Source organism: Apodemus sylvaticus, chromosome 7 (genome assembly GCF_947179515.1).
Source record: "Apodemus sylvaticus chromosome 7, mApoSyl1.1, whole genome shotgun sequence".
Lineage (NCBI taxonomy): Eukaryota > Metazoa > Chordata > Mammalia > Rodentia > Muridae > Apodemus > Apodemus sylvaticus.
Window position 1 is genome coordinate 1,064,961 of NC_067478.1, and position 18,247 is coordinate 1,083,207.

Genomic DNA, 18,247 nt, shown 5'->3' on the forward strand with positions numbered 1-18,247 from the left:
GAGGAAACGCCTGTGGCCTAAGCATTTAGTCATATGTAATTAAGTCTCAGAGTTGTTATTTCAGGGACTGGGGTACAAATGGTAAAGTCCAAGGTTACAGTCCTGTGGGTTTTCACTCTTGCTTTGGTCCAGTATTTCATTACATTCCTTTTCTTCCCTTTGGAACAACAATGCTTAGCCTATGCCATTGTATGTGATCTACTTTGTTTTGATTTTACAGGGGTCACAGTTAAGAGATTGCTATCAGTCTCTGAAGAGACTTTGGACTTTTTAGGCAGTGTTGGGACTGTTAGAAATGATGGGGATTTTTAAAGTTGGACTATGATAGGTTACAAGCCCATGGGGGCCAGTGAATGTGGTGGTTCACTTTTTCTTCCTGCTGCCTTTAAATTCAGATGGAGAACTCTGTCTCTCTGTCTCTCTAACTACCTCTCTAGGACCATGTCTGCATGCATGCTGCCACACTTTCTGTCATGGTGATAATGAACTAAACCACTAAAACTGTAAGCCAGCTCCCAATTAAATATTTTTCTCTATAAGAGTTGCCATGGGCTGGGCAGTGGTGGTGCACGCCTTTAATCCCAGCACTTGGGAGGCAGAGGCAGGCGTATTTCCGAGTTCGAGGCCAGCCTGGTCTACAGAGTGAGTTCCAGGACAGCCAGGAGTACACAGAGAAGCCTTGTCTCGAAAAACAAAAAACAAAAACAATAACAAAAAGAGTTGTCATGGTGTCTCTTCACAGCAATATGAACCCTAACTATGACAGTCCCATCTAATATTTTGTCATTTTTTTAATTGTTTCAGTGGACTTCAGAGATGAAGTGGACCACTGTCTTTTACATCTAGCTAACCACTACAAGAGAGAGAGTGAGAGAGAGAGAGGGGGAGGAGGGGAGGGGGGAGGGGGGAGAGAATATTAGAAAAGATCACCTAGCCTGCTGTCTTGGCTTGAGGTTGCCCCTAGAGCAGTCATTCAGGAGGCTAGTGACTGGACCTCACGTCCTTTGTCCCTTCTCCAGGTTCCTTCCTCTCTTTTCTTCCTATTATTCCTCTAAGTCTCCCGCCTGAGTCCAACCCCACTGTCCATCATAGTACACTGGGCTGAGCCCCAGGGCCTTCTACACATCACCATGCAAGTATGTCATGCCCCAGTCCCATTTCCTCCATTTCTTTTTTAATCTGTTGTGGTGCTGCTCACATAGGCAGGACACAGCCTATGCACAGGCCCTCATGGGCAGTCTAGACTTCCCTGTACAGAGCCGCGGACAGTCACATGACAGCAATTCCGGTTCATCTGTTACCTATGCTGACCTCGGATCTGTAAAGCACTCACATTCTCTTGTCCTTTCCACTTCTCTCCAGCAAGGTGAATAGCCCCAGTACAGCCGGCCACTGTGGACTCTGACAGGCCATCTGGGGCCCTCTCGCTTTCATCCCCCTCCAAGTACAGATCTCTGGTACTGTCCCCATCATGTGTCAGAGGAGAGCAGGCAGGGCTGGGTTTCAGCCAGGACAGACATGCTAGATTAATATTTCCCCAAGAAAATGTGCACTACGCCCTCTACCCTCGAGGCTGTCTTATTGTGCTCAGTGTAGAAGCAAAGGAGAAAACTGGGAAGCAGGTCAGGGCACAATGCAGTTTTCTAGCACTGGATTTTGTTTGTTTTTCTGTTGTTGTTTTTTTCCCCACCACTTGGAAAACTTTTTAAAGTCAAAACTGGACAAAACCAGATCTGGGCACCCCACCCAGATCTGCTTAAATATGTGGAACTCTGGCCCAGCATGCAGCTGGCCCTCACTCAACCCCTCACATATGTTTCCCTTCAGGCCCAGCCCTGCTGGCCCAGGAGTCAGCAGCAGCATGGCCTAGCCTGAGGCTGTCTTCTCACACCCTTTGAAGGCCAGAGCATTCAGAATACAGATATCCAATGTGAAAGCAAGGGTGGTCCCACTCTTACTCAAAACCAGACACAAATAGCCTTTGGCCCTGGCCATCTGTTCAAGTGCCTGGCTCTGCCCGTCTCCCGGTGCCTGTGTTGGGTAGGCCCTGGGAGGCCAGATGTGACCTACCCAGCTTGGTCTCATGGGGCTCACAATACTTGAGGATAGCAAGTGAACCAGGAGTCCCATGTTCCAAATCTGGAGACACCTAGCAGGAGTCTTCTGGATACACACTATTCTATAAAACCATCTGTCCCATGTGTGACCTTCTAAAGGGACACACAGGAGTCACCTGTGGGAAACAGCTAGTGGATAACCTGCAAGGTTAAGGGAACGAGGGCAGAGCTGAGGAGCAAGGTGTCTTCTCTGACTCCTGTATGCCCAGCTCTTCCAGAAAAGCAGAGAGGTGTGTTGAGCTCTGCCGACATGATTAGTGCTCCAGCTGCTTCCTGCTTCCAGGATGTCCTTTCCCACACACTGTCTTGGATTTTGCCAGCTGTGGGCCCAGCACTGTTTGGGGACAACAAAGATTGAAAACCATCACACTAGCATCAAAGGTGTTGCTGGGGCCTCATCGATTTTCCCAAGTAGCCAGAGGTGCGTGTGAACAGGGAGGTGGCATATGAACCTAGGTGACCTGTCCCAGGTTTGTGTCCATGGTCCTGCTGTGTTAACCTGAATGTTCACTTTTATTACCCATGGGCACATACAAAAGCACTAAAAGGAAAGCAGTCCTTGGAACAGAAGGCTCGTGTATCTTATTCACATTTGAGGTACATGTCTGCACAATCACTGCGAATCACTCCTCGTGGGTACACAGCGGGCACAGGGCAGAGGATGAAGCCTGTCTCCTGCCTTGTTGGGAACACCAGATCATGCCATGTTGTGTGTGGCATGGACTTGGAAATCAGGACATCACAGGCTATGCTATCAGTAGGTAAACAGCTTCCCTGGGACACACAAACCCAGCTACTTCTTTGCAGGGATGGATAGACCTGGTCACAGGAGGGGAGGCCCACGCCTAAGCCTCTGAAGGAAATGCGTGAGGGCTGCTCACACTGCTCTTTCCATGAGATGATAAATTCCTAACGCCTCACCCTATTTGGCTGACTCAATGCGGAATGCAAATACCTCTGGCTGAATTGTTCTCCATGAGTCAGCTCCCGCCCAAGGGCCCTATGAGACTGATTTAGGAGCTTTAGTTCTCCTGGAAAAAACAAACAAACAAACAAATACTCCCTCTACCCATGAAAACTTAATTCCACCATGCTGCACTGTGAGTAGACGATCTTCCCTACTGTCCCCAGACAATCAAGGCTGGCTAGCAAGTGAAATGACACCATTCCTTAAGCAGCCTTTATAGTGCTGATACAACATGGCCATCTTATGAAACATCAGGGTGGGGCTAGAAAACACAAAGGAATTTGAAAACAAGACTAGAGTCTGATGTGCTAGAACATGCCTGAAACCTAATCCCACACAGGAAGACTTGGTGTTCAAGGCATCACTGGGCTACATAAGACTCTGACTCAAAACAAAAGCAGAAAAATCTAAGAATGGTAGGATAGATGGGGAGGGACCCAAGGGAGGGTCTTCTGGATATCTTGGCTGGCAGGACCTGGTAAAGTTGCCTGGCAGGCATAGGCAGAAGGCCTGGCTTCCTTAGTCCTGGCTTCAGAAGCACCAAGTCCGTGGTGGGTGGGGTGGTTTGAATTGATTAAGTCTTTTTTTTTCTTCCTCTTTTTCAGAGACAGGGATTCTGGCAGCCTGAAGGTGTGTGCCATGCCCAGCTGATTGATTCTTGCAACATGGTTTCACTATGTAGGTCTCACTTGGCTGGCCTGGAATTCACTATGCAGACTAGGCTAGCCCCACACTCACAGAAATCTACCTACCTCTGCCTTGCTGGTGTTGGGATTGAAAGTGTGCGTCACCATACCTGGCATTTGTGATTCTTAGTGCAAAAGCTTTATGAAGTAAAAAATTCACAAAATACTTATTGCAGGCTATTTTCTTTAAAGCACCTTCAGCAAGGAATCTGTTTGGAGACTGGGTCTCATTAAATTGTCTCAAGCTTGCCGGGCAGTAGTGACGCATGCCTGTAATCCCAGCACTCTGGGAGGCAGAGGCAGGCGGATTTCTGAGTTGGAGGCCAGCCTGGTCTACAGAGTGAGTTCCAGGACAGCCAGGACTATGGGCTATACAGAGAAACCCTGTCTCGAAAAAACCAAATCAAAAAAACCAAAAACCAAACCAAACCAAACCAAAATTGTCTCAAGCTTGACTCCTCCCTCCCCAGTGCGAGTGTTCCGTGTCTATGCTACCTCAGCTCGCTTCTGTAGTGTCTTTACTGCAGTGTTTGCTGTCACTCTCTCACACCTTAAGAGCAGGCAGCTCCCGACTCACTTCAACTGCATCCTGGCAGCAGACTGCGAAACAGGACGGCGTCTCGGTATAAAGCTGGAGATGCTAGTAGCACCAACAGACCAAAAAATAGACTTTATTTTTATATTTACAAATGCTAACTTGAATTTTGACAATTAAGAAAAATATATACAAACCAGTCTCAATGGAAAAGTGAAGCGACCAACGTGCCGCACAGTGGAAACGAATCAGCCCAGGAACCCGACCTTCGACCTCTTGGGCCCCAGGCTCTCCTCCTTGTGTAGCAGGCTCTGCAGGGACATGTGCAGCACCTTGCCCACCCGCTTGCTGCTCTGTAGGACGACAGGGACAGGACACAGGTCACCTGCTAGTGAGGACAAGCTGACCAGAAGCCCCCACCCATTTGCTAGTCTGCCAGATACCTACATCTGTCTGCATCACAGAACTTTTCATTTGCCTATGAATTAGGTATACATTCCACAGGCTACACTCCAGCACACTGACAGAATAGATTTTCAATGACTACAAGATAAACTGTAAAGCCCAACAGCATCATGGTTACACCTTGGAGGATGTTCTCTACACACACAGAGAAAGCACGAAGGGCCAGGGAAGGACGCCCAACCATCAGTGCACAACAAACAGCCACACTGCCAACCAAACCTGGCCAGGCACTGTTTTAAACTAAAGATAAAAGACCACAGAACCCTCCTGCAGAAGAGCAGACTACCAGCCATCTTATTAATAAGCCATTCCTAACTTGTCTGAAAGCACCCTTCCAGGTGCAAGTCTCAGGTGCTAAAGACAGCCCCTGGATGGGGTTGTTGGACAATTACAGAGTCCCTGGATGGAGTCCCTGGCTACCTGCAGGGTTGCATTAGAATAGCAATACAGACTAGTCAGACTACCTGCTACATTAGTCATTAGTACCCAAAGAGCAGACAGGCTAGAAAACAAACAGATAAACAAACAACTAAATAAATGTACAGAATGTTCCCAACCCCCTCAAATGAAATCTTTATATTATCCTGGCTCCAGGCTCATGAATCATTTTAAGAATATAATGTACCAACCTGGAGTCTTCACTGCAATCTTTGAGTGTTCTCACAACCTGTGGCTGTGACTTTGACACTGGGTTGGATCTCAGCATAAGAGAGAAAGGCACCAAGCCTATAGAGCCAGGCCCAGGCAAGTCATAACCTTTGTGTCTATCCTGGTGCCAACTGTCATGTGAGGTGAGCCTCCAGAGATGACAACTACTTATGAAAAGATTATTGTGGATTAGAGTTCAGACTCCCAGCACCCAGTAAATGTTGGTCAGATGTGGTAGCACACCTGTGATCTCAGCTCATAGGGAGTCAGAATTGGGGATCCCTAGAACAAGTTGGCTGGCTAGACTAACTGGATCGATGAGCTCTGGGTTCATGTGAGAGATCCTGCCCAACGCATATGGAGGAGAACGACTAAGGAAGACACCCAGTGCCAACCCCCGAGACACACACACACACACACCCTCCACAACAGAAAGTCTTATCAAACAGGTGGTCTAACTACCCATGCAAATGAAGGTGGGTGAAAGTTCAGAAGAGGTAAGAGCAAGGACAACAGGGGTGGAGAACAGAGGCCACAGCCTGCAGAGCTAAGCAGTTCTCTGAGCCACATTTGCAGACCCCATTCTCAGGTTAGGGAGGCCCAGGCTCAGTTCACTGAGCTAATTTCCCAGCCACTGTAACCCTGGCCCTAAGCTCTTGGCAAACACAGGCTAACAGCCCTGGAGGCACAGTCGCAACACTCCAGAGAGACCTGCTTATCTTACAGGCCTCAGGTTTTTCAACTCAAAAATGTGATTAATTATGGGGGATAACGGATTGGGAAAAATACTAAGAACCATTCCTGGCATGTAGTACACAATAAATCTTTGCTATTGTTTAAAACACCTGTATTTCTGTTGCAGGATATTTGATCGCTCTGTGAACACTGAGATTGTGTTTTTTACTGAAAAAAAAAAAAAAAAACCCACCCGTTTCTAGTTGTGGTGTGGTTCAGTTGTTAGCACACACCTTTAATCCCTTTGGCTAGAATACAGACACGCCTTAGTACACACCTTTAGCCTTAAACAATGAAGGTAAAGTTAGTTTGTAGACAGAAGCACCCATGTGATGTCTAATTGAGTGATGTCTAACTGAGTGGCAGACAAAGTGATGAATCAGAGAAAGATCTGATAAAATAGGATATGTGTAACTCTCAATAGGAGAGAGAGGAAAGGAAACTACTTGGAGGGCTGGGCAGAGAGGAAGAGACGGTTTTATCAGGACAGTTATGCCAGAGACAGGTTGCAGAGAAGGAACAAGCTAGACACAGGTGAAGATAAAATGAGCTGGAGAGTGAGAACAAACCAGAAGATTAGAACAGAGTTTGAGGTCAAGCAGAACAATTCAGAAAAGCTGAGAGAAGCCAGTTTGAATCAATTAGGCTGGAAAGAAGTTTGAGCCAGAATGGCTGAGTTGCTCAGACAGCCAGAGTTCAGAAAGAGCAAAGAATGATGAGCTCATTCAGGGGTAAGTTTCGGAAGCTGAGAACATTCTAGGCCCAGGTAAGATTGGACAGAGGCAAGAAGCTTTCCAGAACGAGGCCTAGGTTAGCAGACTGAGGCAGCAAGCCTCAGAGACAACAATCATTCGGGCAAGTAAAGAATACTTTCACAGATTCCCCATTAAGTTCTCTGGGTGAGCCCTCTCCAAGGGAAGGTTTGAGCTCCTCCAGCTCAAGAGTTGTGCTCCTGCTGTATTATATTATTTGTAGAGAAAACCAAACCTAGGCTGCTTAGAAGAGCACAGAGAACAAGAGCTAATGGGCGCCAGCACACCAGCACTTCTGCACCTCATTTTCTCAGAGCAGCTATCCTCCCCTCCCTGCAGGAGTCGCCTCTAGGCCTAGGCTGGGATGCACAACCTGGGAGACATGTCTTCACAGTCTACACCTTGGTGTGGAAGCTTGTGTAAGAAAGCCATGGACTATGGATGAGGCACAGTATAGAATGTTCTTCCCACAAGATGGCCTTCTATAAAAACTTCATAAACTGTAACAAAACATTTAGAAGCAAGAGCACGAAGGGGATGCTCTGACATGCCAACATTATCTCTGTGGGAAAGACAGGCCTGGGAGGATATGCTTGGCTCTTGCATACAGGCAAGACAATAGGACCTAACATTAGGTGGGTTCCCTCGTTGTACTTGTATCTGGTTAAGCTAACTGTAAATGTCACCTCATAGTTTGCTTGCACTACTGCTGAGCTCAAACGCCTGGAGTTCCCACATGAAGGTCTAGGGAACAGCCTTTGCTCCTCAGAGACTTGGCCTTGTTGGCCCCAGGACAGGTTGACAACTGAGTCCAGCCAGGCACACTGCCACCATGTCCTGTTATGTGCTCGAAGAGGTCACAGGTCAACATTGGGTGTCTTCCTCTATCACTACTCACCATAATTTCTGAGTCAGGGTCTCCCTGAATGTGAAGCTCACCTACTAGCTAGAATGGCTGACCAGTGAGCTCCTGGGCCTACTTATCTCCGCTGTTTACTATTACGGCTGCAAGCGCACGCTGTCCTGCCTGGTTCCTGCTGTGGGTGCTGGGGATCTGAATCAGTCATGCTTGGGAAGGAACTGCTCAACTTATCGAGCCATCTTACCACCTTTGCTAGCGTTCCCCCGAATACTTCCAGGTTGTGAAGAACCGGGATAGGTCACTCTTTTAGTGCTGGTCTTACCTACTGTCTTTGGAGGGGACAGGAATTCAATTCTTCATTCTATAATAGAGTTACATGATTCCTCAGATACTCAGACCAAAATGCAGCCACTGGGGATTAGTGGAGAGACTTGGTGAAGATAAACAGTCACAGCAGGGCCTGGCGCACAGCCCAAAGCTCTACCCACTATCTAATCAATGCTCTGTTCTCCACACCCAACTCGGGGTCCTGGTGCGCCAGGGGAAGACGCCCGGATGATGAAGAGGTAGGAAACAGCCAGCTTCCCAAGCCAGGCTTGCCCCAGCACTGTGGACTTACCTCCATCATCTCGAAGATGCTCTCAGGGTCCAGGCTCCCTTTCCCCACTTTCCTCATGCATGTCACGATGCCCTTGCTGGTCACTGACACCAGCAAGCTGGCCAGGGAACAGGCCTCCTCTTGGAGTGTGGCATCTACCACATGCCGGCAGCCAATCTGCAAGATCAGGACTGCTTAACACACATGACCAACACACCAGAGCTCCCAGATGCCCTGACAGGAAGCCTACAAAGACTGCACATAAAAGGCCATCCAGATCTTAGTTTAAATTCTGCTCACGTGGAAAATGCTGGAAGCAATGTTCAACACTGTCATCATGGGCCATTGTGTGGATAATAAAAAGACAAACGAGAAACAAGGGGCATAGGATCATAGACAGCGCATCAGGGCAGAGGCCACTGGGCTTTCCAAGAGGGGACACAGGCAAGAAACGCACATGAGGCCGTGTGGAATCTTGTCCATTCTAACAGTCAATCTAGAGAGCCAAGCTGAGGGACAAGATGGTCCCGTCCCCCAGAGCTCTATTCAGTCCCAACACCCTGTGAACACTGGGCTTTCAGTGGAGGTAAACTTGGCATCCTTTTTTTTTTCCATTTTGAGACAAGGTCTTGCTGTGCAACCCTGCCGTTCAAATACTTGATATAAGCGGGTATCAAGCTTGCAGTGGTCCTCCTGCCCCAACCTACTGAGTTCTGGGATTATAGATATAAGCCACCACACCTGGCTTAATTTTATTCTTATATTAACAAGTCTCTGGTATAATTAGTCATAATCCCAGCCAACACAGTTCTGAGGCTATGCTAGATGTCAGGCTCTGGGCTCTGCAAATCATATCTAACATGCGACACCAAGGACCTCGGTTCTGAGAGGTGGATACCAGGGTCCACAGAGGAATGCTGTTTGAGACCCTACCAGTATCCAGCTACCTTGGACTCTGGGGTAAAGGGAGTTCATGAAAATGAGCACAGAGCAGGGCAGGCCTGCAGAGGGAGGTGGCCCCACTGCTAATGAACAGAGCAGTGCAGGCCTGCAGAGGGAGGCGGCCCCACTGCTAACGAAGCAGCCCTCTCTTGGGACTCACCGCATCATCTGAGTAGAAGACAAAGACATTACATGATGTTTTACAATGTGACTTAACTATTAGATTTGGGCTAAAGCTGCATCGTCACAGTGTGTACAACTACAACCTCTCAACCTATGAAATAATCTCACAGGCTAGGTGGGAGGAGACCCACCTTCTCAGGGAAAGCAGTATCTCTAAGAGACAAGTTCCTACCTTGCACAGGGTGACAATGCAGGGGACATTTTCTACACTCAGTCGGATGCAGTCATAAGGATCGTCAGACAGCTCAATGTCCTTTGCGCCCTCTTCATCCTCCAGAACACGAACCCTTGGTATCCTGGAAACAGGTGTAATTAAAATTTCCAACCACTGGAAGGAGGAAGCACAACCTTTCCAGAGATTGAGAATGAGTTGAAATATATGTATTTTACTCAGTGTTAGTTTATAAATTCCTCTCCTGGAGCATAACATTAGACACCTCCTCTTTCAACACTAAAACCATTTTATACAGTGTGATTTCCTTGTCAGTGTTCCGTGATGAGCTCTATACAGGCTCATAGGACTGCTCTTTAGGAAGACTCACCTTGTGTTGAAGAGAGCAGCTTTTACAGCAATGGAAATAGCATCAAACAAATTCCCACCACATTCCAGCAGCTGAGAGAGACAGGCACAGAGAGGAAGGAAAAAGTCAGTATTACTGATCACCAAGCACTAACCCAGCTAAGATTCCTAACCCATGCTGAATGTATATTTAAAAAACAAAGATGTAAAACCAGGTGTAGTGGTTCACATTTATAATCCTAGAACTCAGGAGGCAGAGGGAAGAGTCTCATCATTAGGGGTAAGTCCAGTTAGGGCTATACAATGAGAGTTCCAGGCCAGCCTGGGATAGAGTAAAACCCTGTCTCAAGCCAAAAAAACAAAACCAACCAACCGAACACACAAACCAAAACCAAAACCAAAACCAAAACCTACCCACCAGAACACAAACAAAGCGGGACACAGTGATGTACGCCTTTGATCCCAGCACTGCAAAGGCAGAGGCAGGTGGAGCTCTGTGAGTTCAAGGCCAGCCTGGTCCACACAGTGAGTTCCATGATAGCCAGACCTACACAGGGAGAGACTGTCTCAAAGAACAAACAAAACCAACTAACCAAACAGCCAAAATATAAATAAATAACTGAGAATGAAGCTAGGAAGCTGGGCTACCTCCTCAGCTAGGTGAGCTGTGAGGAGTGACATGCTAACTGCTGTGCCGCTCATCCATGGCGGTGGCTACACAGGCACACATGCCAGGCCCCACTGCCCTGCTGAAGTGACAAGGTTCTCACAAGCACCTGAGTCAGTACCTAAGCCACCTAAGCAGTGGCTGACTTAATTTTGCCCAAGACAGTTGCCGACTGCACTGCAAGCCTCACTCTGGCCTTCGCTATCTGAAGCTGACAAAGGATACTGCGTGTATGGGCTCAGGGACACTTCTGGTATGTGACTGACAAGGTGCACCCATGGCTCAGACTTTACCATATACACTGTTCTTTAATTATAAAGCCCATGTTTACCATTGGCAGTCCTCACTGACAAGGTCAGAGCATGCATCACTTGGAAGCAGCACATCTACCCTCCCAATAAACCTTTACCTGAGGTTCTAAGAAAAAGTCAACAACCAGACTCCTCAAGCAGAAAGAGAAGTTACATTATAGAGAGAATCTTTACATACTGTATGAAAGCATCATCTGTCAATAAAAACGCCTATAGTCAATGAGCTGGGACAGGAAATAGGAGGTGGACCATCTGGGGGGGGGGAAGATGGAGGGAGGGATGGAAGGGAGGGGGGAGGAGGGGAGAGAGGGAGGGTTGGGAGGGAGGGTTGAGAGGGAGGGATCAATCTGGGAAACAGACATAGGCTATTCGCCCTAGACATAGAAGAAGACGGTTACATGAAACTGAGGCCCAGGTAACTGGCAAGTTTCATGACTTAGAACAGATTACATGGGTAATGAAGTCATAAGCTAGTCGGGGAATGAGCAAAGCTTTTTGCCTAAGCATTTATTCATGAAATATTAAGTCCCAGAGTAGTTATTCCTGGGAACAGAGTGGATGGATGTCACAGATGGCTTTAACTACATCGCATGCTGAGAAGGGAAAAATCAATCTCTTTCTGGTTTTGATGGGCATGCCATGTTGGTGGATTTGTGCATCTATCATCCCTCCTGAGAAAGACACTTAACAACACCCAGCTGTATAGAAATGCTTATCGCTGATCATGTACTTAAGACCCAAATGAAACTCTAACATTAAAATCAGATCCCTTTTCAAGTTTTGGAGAAAAACCCTACAGATTCCCAAGGGTCTGCTCCTACACTTAAAGGTAAACTCACACTTCTTCCCAACAATTCAGAACAGCCTCTAATCCCCCAGAGGTGCCTTGTTAGTTACCATCTTCCTGCCATAATCACCTATCTATGTTTATATGGAGTCTAAAAATACTCAGCAGCAGTGGTTTCAGGTGATTATCTATGTCCTAATCAGAAACACAGGAAACAGTGTACTCAGTCCTATTGCATGTGCCAGCTCCCTTGGAAAAAAAATCCTCCTTTTAGGTGAGGCCTAGAGCCAGCTCCTCCCTCCTAGAGGAGGCCAAGGGCAGTCGGTGGCCTCACACTGGCTGACCTCTTTACTTCTGCAGGTCTCTGTTCCCCAGATTGGAAACCAGGCTAGTTCCTTCTCTCCTCTAGGTCTCTAGTGTACTCACAGAAGGGCTGGAAGGCTTAGAAAATCAGTGAAAAGAGCTTAGTCCACACAAAATGCCAACCTGCTGAACCCAGACTCTCCATCTGCTTGGTACTACCCAGAGGGTCCTTGATTTAATTCCCCAATAACTCCTATGGGTAATTTTAGGTACAACTCTGCTATGACTACTATTTTATTATAGAACAGTGTTACATGTATTACTTATTAATGTTTTGTATTTATCTTGTAAATAAGAGTATTATTGGAGACCGTCTTCTCTCAAATAATATGACCATGAACACTGAAAACACTTTTCCATGGAGAAAGGGTAGAGGGTGGAAAGAGACCAATAGGTCTTCAACAAAGGTAGTGTGACAGGGACATCGCAAAGTGACTCACCAGCACATCCACATATAGAACCCAGCAGTGCTCCCGAGGACTGATGCAAAGGGACCTCAGGTCTACGCTGCTCTTGTTGTTAAATATCCGGTAGAGAGTGTTAGCAATCTCTGTGCCAAGGTCATCACCTCCTCGCCCTTCGAATTCTGGGGTGGCATTGGCTGAACTACGCAAAATAGCAACAGAAAAAGCGAGTGAGTCTCGATCAGTACTAAGACTCTGATCTCTGTGGAATGCTGGAGAGCCAGTATCAGGAATATCACCAGGGCCAAAAGGCAGAGAGCTGTCCTTGCTCTCATGAGTCAAAGTGCAAAGCACTCGGTTACTGAAATGAGAAATGAGACCTGGATGGCACTGGATGGCCTTGTGGGTCTGTCTATAGGCGTATGCAGTGGCGGAGACCGGCACTGTGCCCAGCACCTATTAGTGGACATGACAGGCCTTTAAGCAGAGGAGGAACACATTGATGGCAATGCAAACCTTGCTGATATATGAACTCCTCAGAGTAAAAGGAACACTTGTCTCTGGCTGGCCTGGAGAGTGTGGAAGCCTCAAGGCTGTGATGTATGGCTTATTTGAGAAGTCTCTCACGCTACACAGCAATGCAGTGTCAGGGTCATGCCTCAAAAACGATTATATATAAGGAAAATGAATAGAAACATGAGGATCTGCTGGCCTGTTAGGTATCCATATTTGAAGTCATTTAAAAGTGAGGGGGGAGGGGGAGGAGATCCTTTTTTGGACTCTTGATACTTATGCCCAATTACCTTCACAAAGAATTAACAAGTTCACACAAGCCACTCTAATATGACTCAAAGCAGCCTATTAAGTCTGTAAGGTAAGCATACATCACTTACCTGTGTAGTCAGGACAGGTGAGAGCCAGCATCAACTCAGACTCTAAAGTCATGTACAGAAGCTTCCTGGCTCCTACAAATCTGGAAAGTCATGGCTAGAGAGTGGGAAAGTTGGATGGGGGTGGTGGGGGATATTTGTGGATGGATATGTCTTATTCCTGAAGGGTAAGGAAGCCGCAGACTTCAGAGAAGCGGGATCAAAGCAGCAAGAGGAGAGAGAAGCTCCAGGGAAAACAATGCCAGCACGATGGCCCACAATTGGGTCTATGTATCTATGAATGGTGAAAGGAATCTCACCCAGTGGTATAGTCTAAGAATAAATCCCAGAGCAGCACACACTGACAGACAGACAGACAGACTGCCACACACACACACACACACACACACACACACACACACACACACACACACACACACGGGGGCGCGCGCACGCATGATTGCGAACAGGTCTCAACATGCACAAACCAATCATGGATGCTTGTCCTCATCTCTGACATTCACTGAACACTGCAGCAGACATAATTTCAACTTTCTAGCCCCAGGGTAAACCATCAATCTTCTACACTGTCTATTGTCTACACTCATCTATCCATGAAGCCAGGTCCCATTATTTCTTCTGGACTAGGCAAATTTGAAGTAAATCTTATCTATTTAAAACAGCCTTCTATTTTTGAACACACCACTCTTTTAGCATAGCTCACAATCAGGCAGAGAGGAAGACGGGAGGCTTTGGCAACCATGGCCTGGCACTCTCTGCATGGTCCCTAGTTGTAGGGCGACTACAGAGGAGGCCAAGGAGAGAGGTGGCAACAGAGAGGTGATAGAGAGACGATTCAGTGGTTGAGAGCACTGCCTGCTTTTCGAAGACCCAGGTCCAATTCCTACCACCCACGTGGCTTTTTATAACCACCTGTGACTCCAGTCTCAGGGGATCTGACAACCTCTTCTGGCCTCCATGGAGCACCCAGACACATAAAATAATAAACAAAAATAAAGGGAGGGAAAAGCCAAAGTGCCTATATTCTGGCAAAGAAGAAACAGGTAGGGTAGAGAAATAAAGGTTCTGCCCTATCACTGGGGCTAACACAGGGACCCTTTGCTACTGTGCTGAGCAGAGAGGAAAGGGTCTTGTAGCCCATCTCAAGGGGATGAAAACTAAATGCCCTCACAGGTGATGGCACACACCCAAACAAAGGGTCTGCACAACTGTGAGCAGCACATTCGATAAGGGAGACACTGGCATTTCCCAGGTCCGATTAAAAGCATTTTAATTCCTTTGGTAGCAAGTGTGACACCTTTAATCCCAGCACTCAAGAAGGCAGAGACAGGCTTGTTTGCTTCTTTCTTTGCTTCTTTCTTTTCTTTTTTTCTTCATTTTTCGAGACAGGGTTTCTCTGTATTTCCCTGGTTGTCCTGGAACTCACTCTGTAGATCAGGCTGGCCTCAAACTCAGAAATCTACCTGCCTCTGCCTCCCAGGTTCTGGGATTAAAGGCATGTGCCCCCCCATCTCTCCCTCCCTCCCTTCCTTCTTGATTTTTTTGAGATAGGGTTTCTCTGTGAGCCCTAACTGTCCTGAAACTTGCTCTGTAGACCAAGCTGGCCTTGAACTCAGGGATCTGCCTGCTTCTGCCTCCCAACACAGCGTCTTTCCTCTGGAAAAAAAAAAGCGCCACACAAGATAAACTAAAATCTCACAGGTATCTGTGACCTAAAAGGCCCAAAGGAAGCATTCTCATTTTACAGGGTAACAGATACAAACACGTAAACAAATGTTTACTATGTGCTCCACACAGCTCTTAGCGCCTCAGGTGTTCCAGGCCATTTTGTTCAAATAGCAATTCTAGGCAGTGCCAGCTGTCTTATCTATATTTATTTTATTAGTACTGGGAAATAAAACTAGGGTTCACAAATGCCAGGAAAGCTCTTTACCCCTGAGCCACACCTTACCCTCTGGTACAGTTCAGATGAGGAGTTGTGTAACTTGCTGTAGATGAACAGTGTCTAAGCAGATAAGGTCTAACTTAGGCATCTCAGGCCTGACTAACAAGGAGCTAAGGGTCTAACTCAGGCACCTCAGGCCTGACCAGCAGTCCCCTTCCCCTGTCACTGTAGTTCAGTCCATGGTATGATCTCACACACACTTTGCCTTGAGCTTCTTGAGCTTCTAATTTGTCTCTGATTTGAATGGGTGTTCTGATCATGGGACTTATCATCAGACCATAGATGTGATCAAAGAAAGCAGTCCTAGTGAAAACCTTCTCTGTTGTGTATGTGTGTGTGTGTGTGTGTGTGTGTGTGAGAGAGAGAGAGAGAGAGAGAGAGAGAGGGAGAGAGAGAGAGAGAGACTGACAGAATATACAGGGGCTAGAAGTCCCAGGCCTTTGCTTACATGCATCAGCATAGTAGATCATAAAACCAAATGCTCTTAGTTACCAGACCAACTCAGTCTCTCCATAAAGCATGCTCCAGTCCCTCTCCCAGAGCAAGAAAACCAGCTCAGCACTTGGAGCTGGACCACACGGGTCCTCCCAGCCCTCCACCCTCCTGACTCATCCCTCCACCCTGCTCCTGCTCCTGCTCCTGCGGCCTGGCATATCTCTGGCCTAACTGGCATAGGGTAAGATCAAGGTGACATCTACCTATAGTCTACTCCAGCCCCGGAGCCCATTGTTGCTCCCTCTGCAACCACGATAGCCTGAAAATCTATTGAGCCTGGGGACAGGACAGGCTGCTGCAGAGAATGGCTGACCTTGGCTGATCCCTTGTATGTGAGCACTCATTTCTGAGACTGCAAAACCTGGGTGGCACCTCTCTGCTTTGTCACCATCTCCAGCCCTTCAGCCAAGAATGGTGTTCTCCTGACAGGTAAAGAACAGATACACAGTTCTACCCATCAGATTTCAAAGACCGTGGTTCTGTGCTAGGGAAAAATACATGTGATTATACTAAAAACCAGTTAAGATCCTAGAGGGAACTAACAGATACTTGGCACACTGGAACCCAGGAATGACAACATGGTCCTGGACTCCCAATTACAACCAAGCCTTCCCTAGGTCCAAAAGCTCTGATCCAAGCTGAGCAGGGACTCAGTGGGCTGCCACCTAGTGGCACTCAGGGCTACATGCCACTAACTGAATTCGTTCATCCTGGCTTTAGATGGAAACCAACTTTTCTTAAAGTTTTGAAGTTCTCGTTTAAGATGGATTTTTCTCTGCTACTACAATCAAGGTGGAGACCCATGGAAAGGTTTAAGGTCCACCTGATTCCAGATCGGGGTAAGTGCTGCCTGGAGCTGCTGGAGCTGGGTGGGCTCAGGGAACTAGTGCCCCACCAATGGGGTGAGACGTGAAGATGTCTCACCACTCACAAGAAGCAGGCCACACTGAGGCACTGAAGAGCAGTACCTACCTGGGCCCATATTATCATTCCAAGGGGACAAAACCGAAGAGAACGAGTTAGCAGAAAAGCAATTAACTTTGAGAGACCAGTACCACTGAGAATTGAAATAAGAACCTGAAGCTGCCGATCAGGCTGGGCTCAGGGTGACAGGAGGAACTGTACACCAACACCAATTATAGTACTTTCCTCCCACTGGGGAGCGACTGTTAGAGTCAGCAGATGGGGGCTCTCCAGCAGAGCTCCTCGGCATGTGGCATACATATTGCTGGGCACATTCACAGGCACCCAAGAGCAATTTCTGTTTTCTAGACAGCAAGAAAGGAACTGGTCTCCTCGAAGTCTCAAGTGAGGTTCTAGTAGAGATGGCAGCCTGCAGGGCCTAGTAACCTTTCCCTTCTCCATCAAGTGAGGCTTTGTGACGCTTATGAAGCCCCAGAAACATTGACAAGGGAGGACAAGGAATAGATTTACTTGTGCTACGGACCCTTCCTCCCCTGCTTCTGTCTCCTCTGAAGGTTTCTCTTAAGTGACTAGGGAAGGAGCCCAGCACCTTCTACTGGAGGCAATCATTCTACTACTTACTGACCCACACACCTCGGCTCTTCACTGTGGATTCTAGGCAGACACTCTTCTATTGAGATACATCTCCAGCCCTCTTTTTATTTTTATTTATAGTAAAGAAGAATTGGAAGCTTTATTAAAGATATTTTAATACAGGCTTAGTTATGAAGGTTAGAATAAGATTTGATAAGAAGAAAGTAAGGCACACCCAAGAGTACGGGCCTCTTGGTACTCTGCCTCCAGGGCCAACAACACTAGCTAAGCCTTCTAAAGAAGTTAAATTCACTACCTTGAGACTATACATCTTGACAGGCTTCAGAACTCCCTGGAAACCAGAGCTCCTAGTAAGGTCCTCTGAGATCTAGGAGGGAAATAGACCAGCAGACAGCAATTCTCAGCCAGGTCAGTGAGGCTGCCTTATAAACTAAATTTTGAAAGGAAGCAGTTCAAAGAATCTTGCCACATAGGAGTCACCCTTCCTAAACAACTTGGATAAGAACGGGTCAAGCACAGCAGGCTAACCAGTCACACGCTCATATTCAGACACACAGCGTACAGTAAGACGTCCATGAATTCTGGACAGAGGAACTCCATCTTGCAGTAAGCCACAGTGTTTCTGCATGTCATGCTACAGGAAAAACATTGTACTTCCCATGTCAGATAGTGTCTCCTGAGATCAACGGAGTAGGGATAAAGATGGCGCACAAACATAACTATGCCAGAGTTGGGTTCATTTGTACTCAGGCTGTGTGAGCCCACGGTCACCTCAACACTAGGTACCTCTCTGGACCCAGGCTTGTTTCAGTTTTGCCCAAGACTTAAAGATGAAGCAGGACCTTGATAAGAACAGG

At 47.2% G+C, this 18,247-nt stretch overlaps 1 protein-coding gene across 2 annotated transcripts in view; it reads right to left on the minus strand.

Moving 5' to 3' along the window:
• The window catches only part of Exosc7 (exosome component 7), a 38,740-nt gene that overhangs the window by 12,626 nt on the left and 7,867 nt on the right, over positions 1–18,247 (minus strand). Inside the window, exons 4-8 of one of the 2 annotated variants that reach the window (XM_052186876.1) lie at positions 12,579–12,744; positions 10,033–10,103; positions 9,663–9,786; positions 8,387–8,542; positions 4,422–4,658 (exon numbers count right to left, since the gene is read on the minus strand). In XM_052186876.1, the coding sequence (XP_052042836.1) occupies positions 4,554–4,658; positions 8,387–8,542; positions 9,663–9,786; positions 10,033–10,103; positions 12,579–12,744 (622 nt within the window). In that variant the 3' untranslated portion in view covers positions 4,422–4,553. Of the gene's footprint in view, positions 1–4,421; positions 4,659–8,386; positions 8,543–9,662; positions 9,787–10,032; positions 10,104–12,578; positions 12,745–18,247 lie in introns of those variants that run through there. The other variant, XM_052186875.1, reaches the window with a different exon arrangement.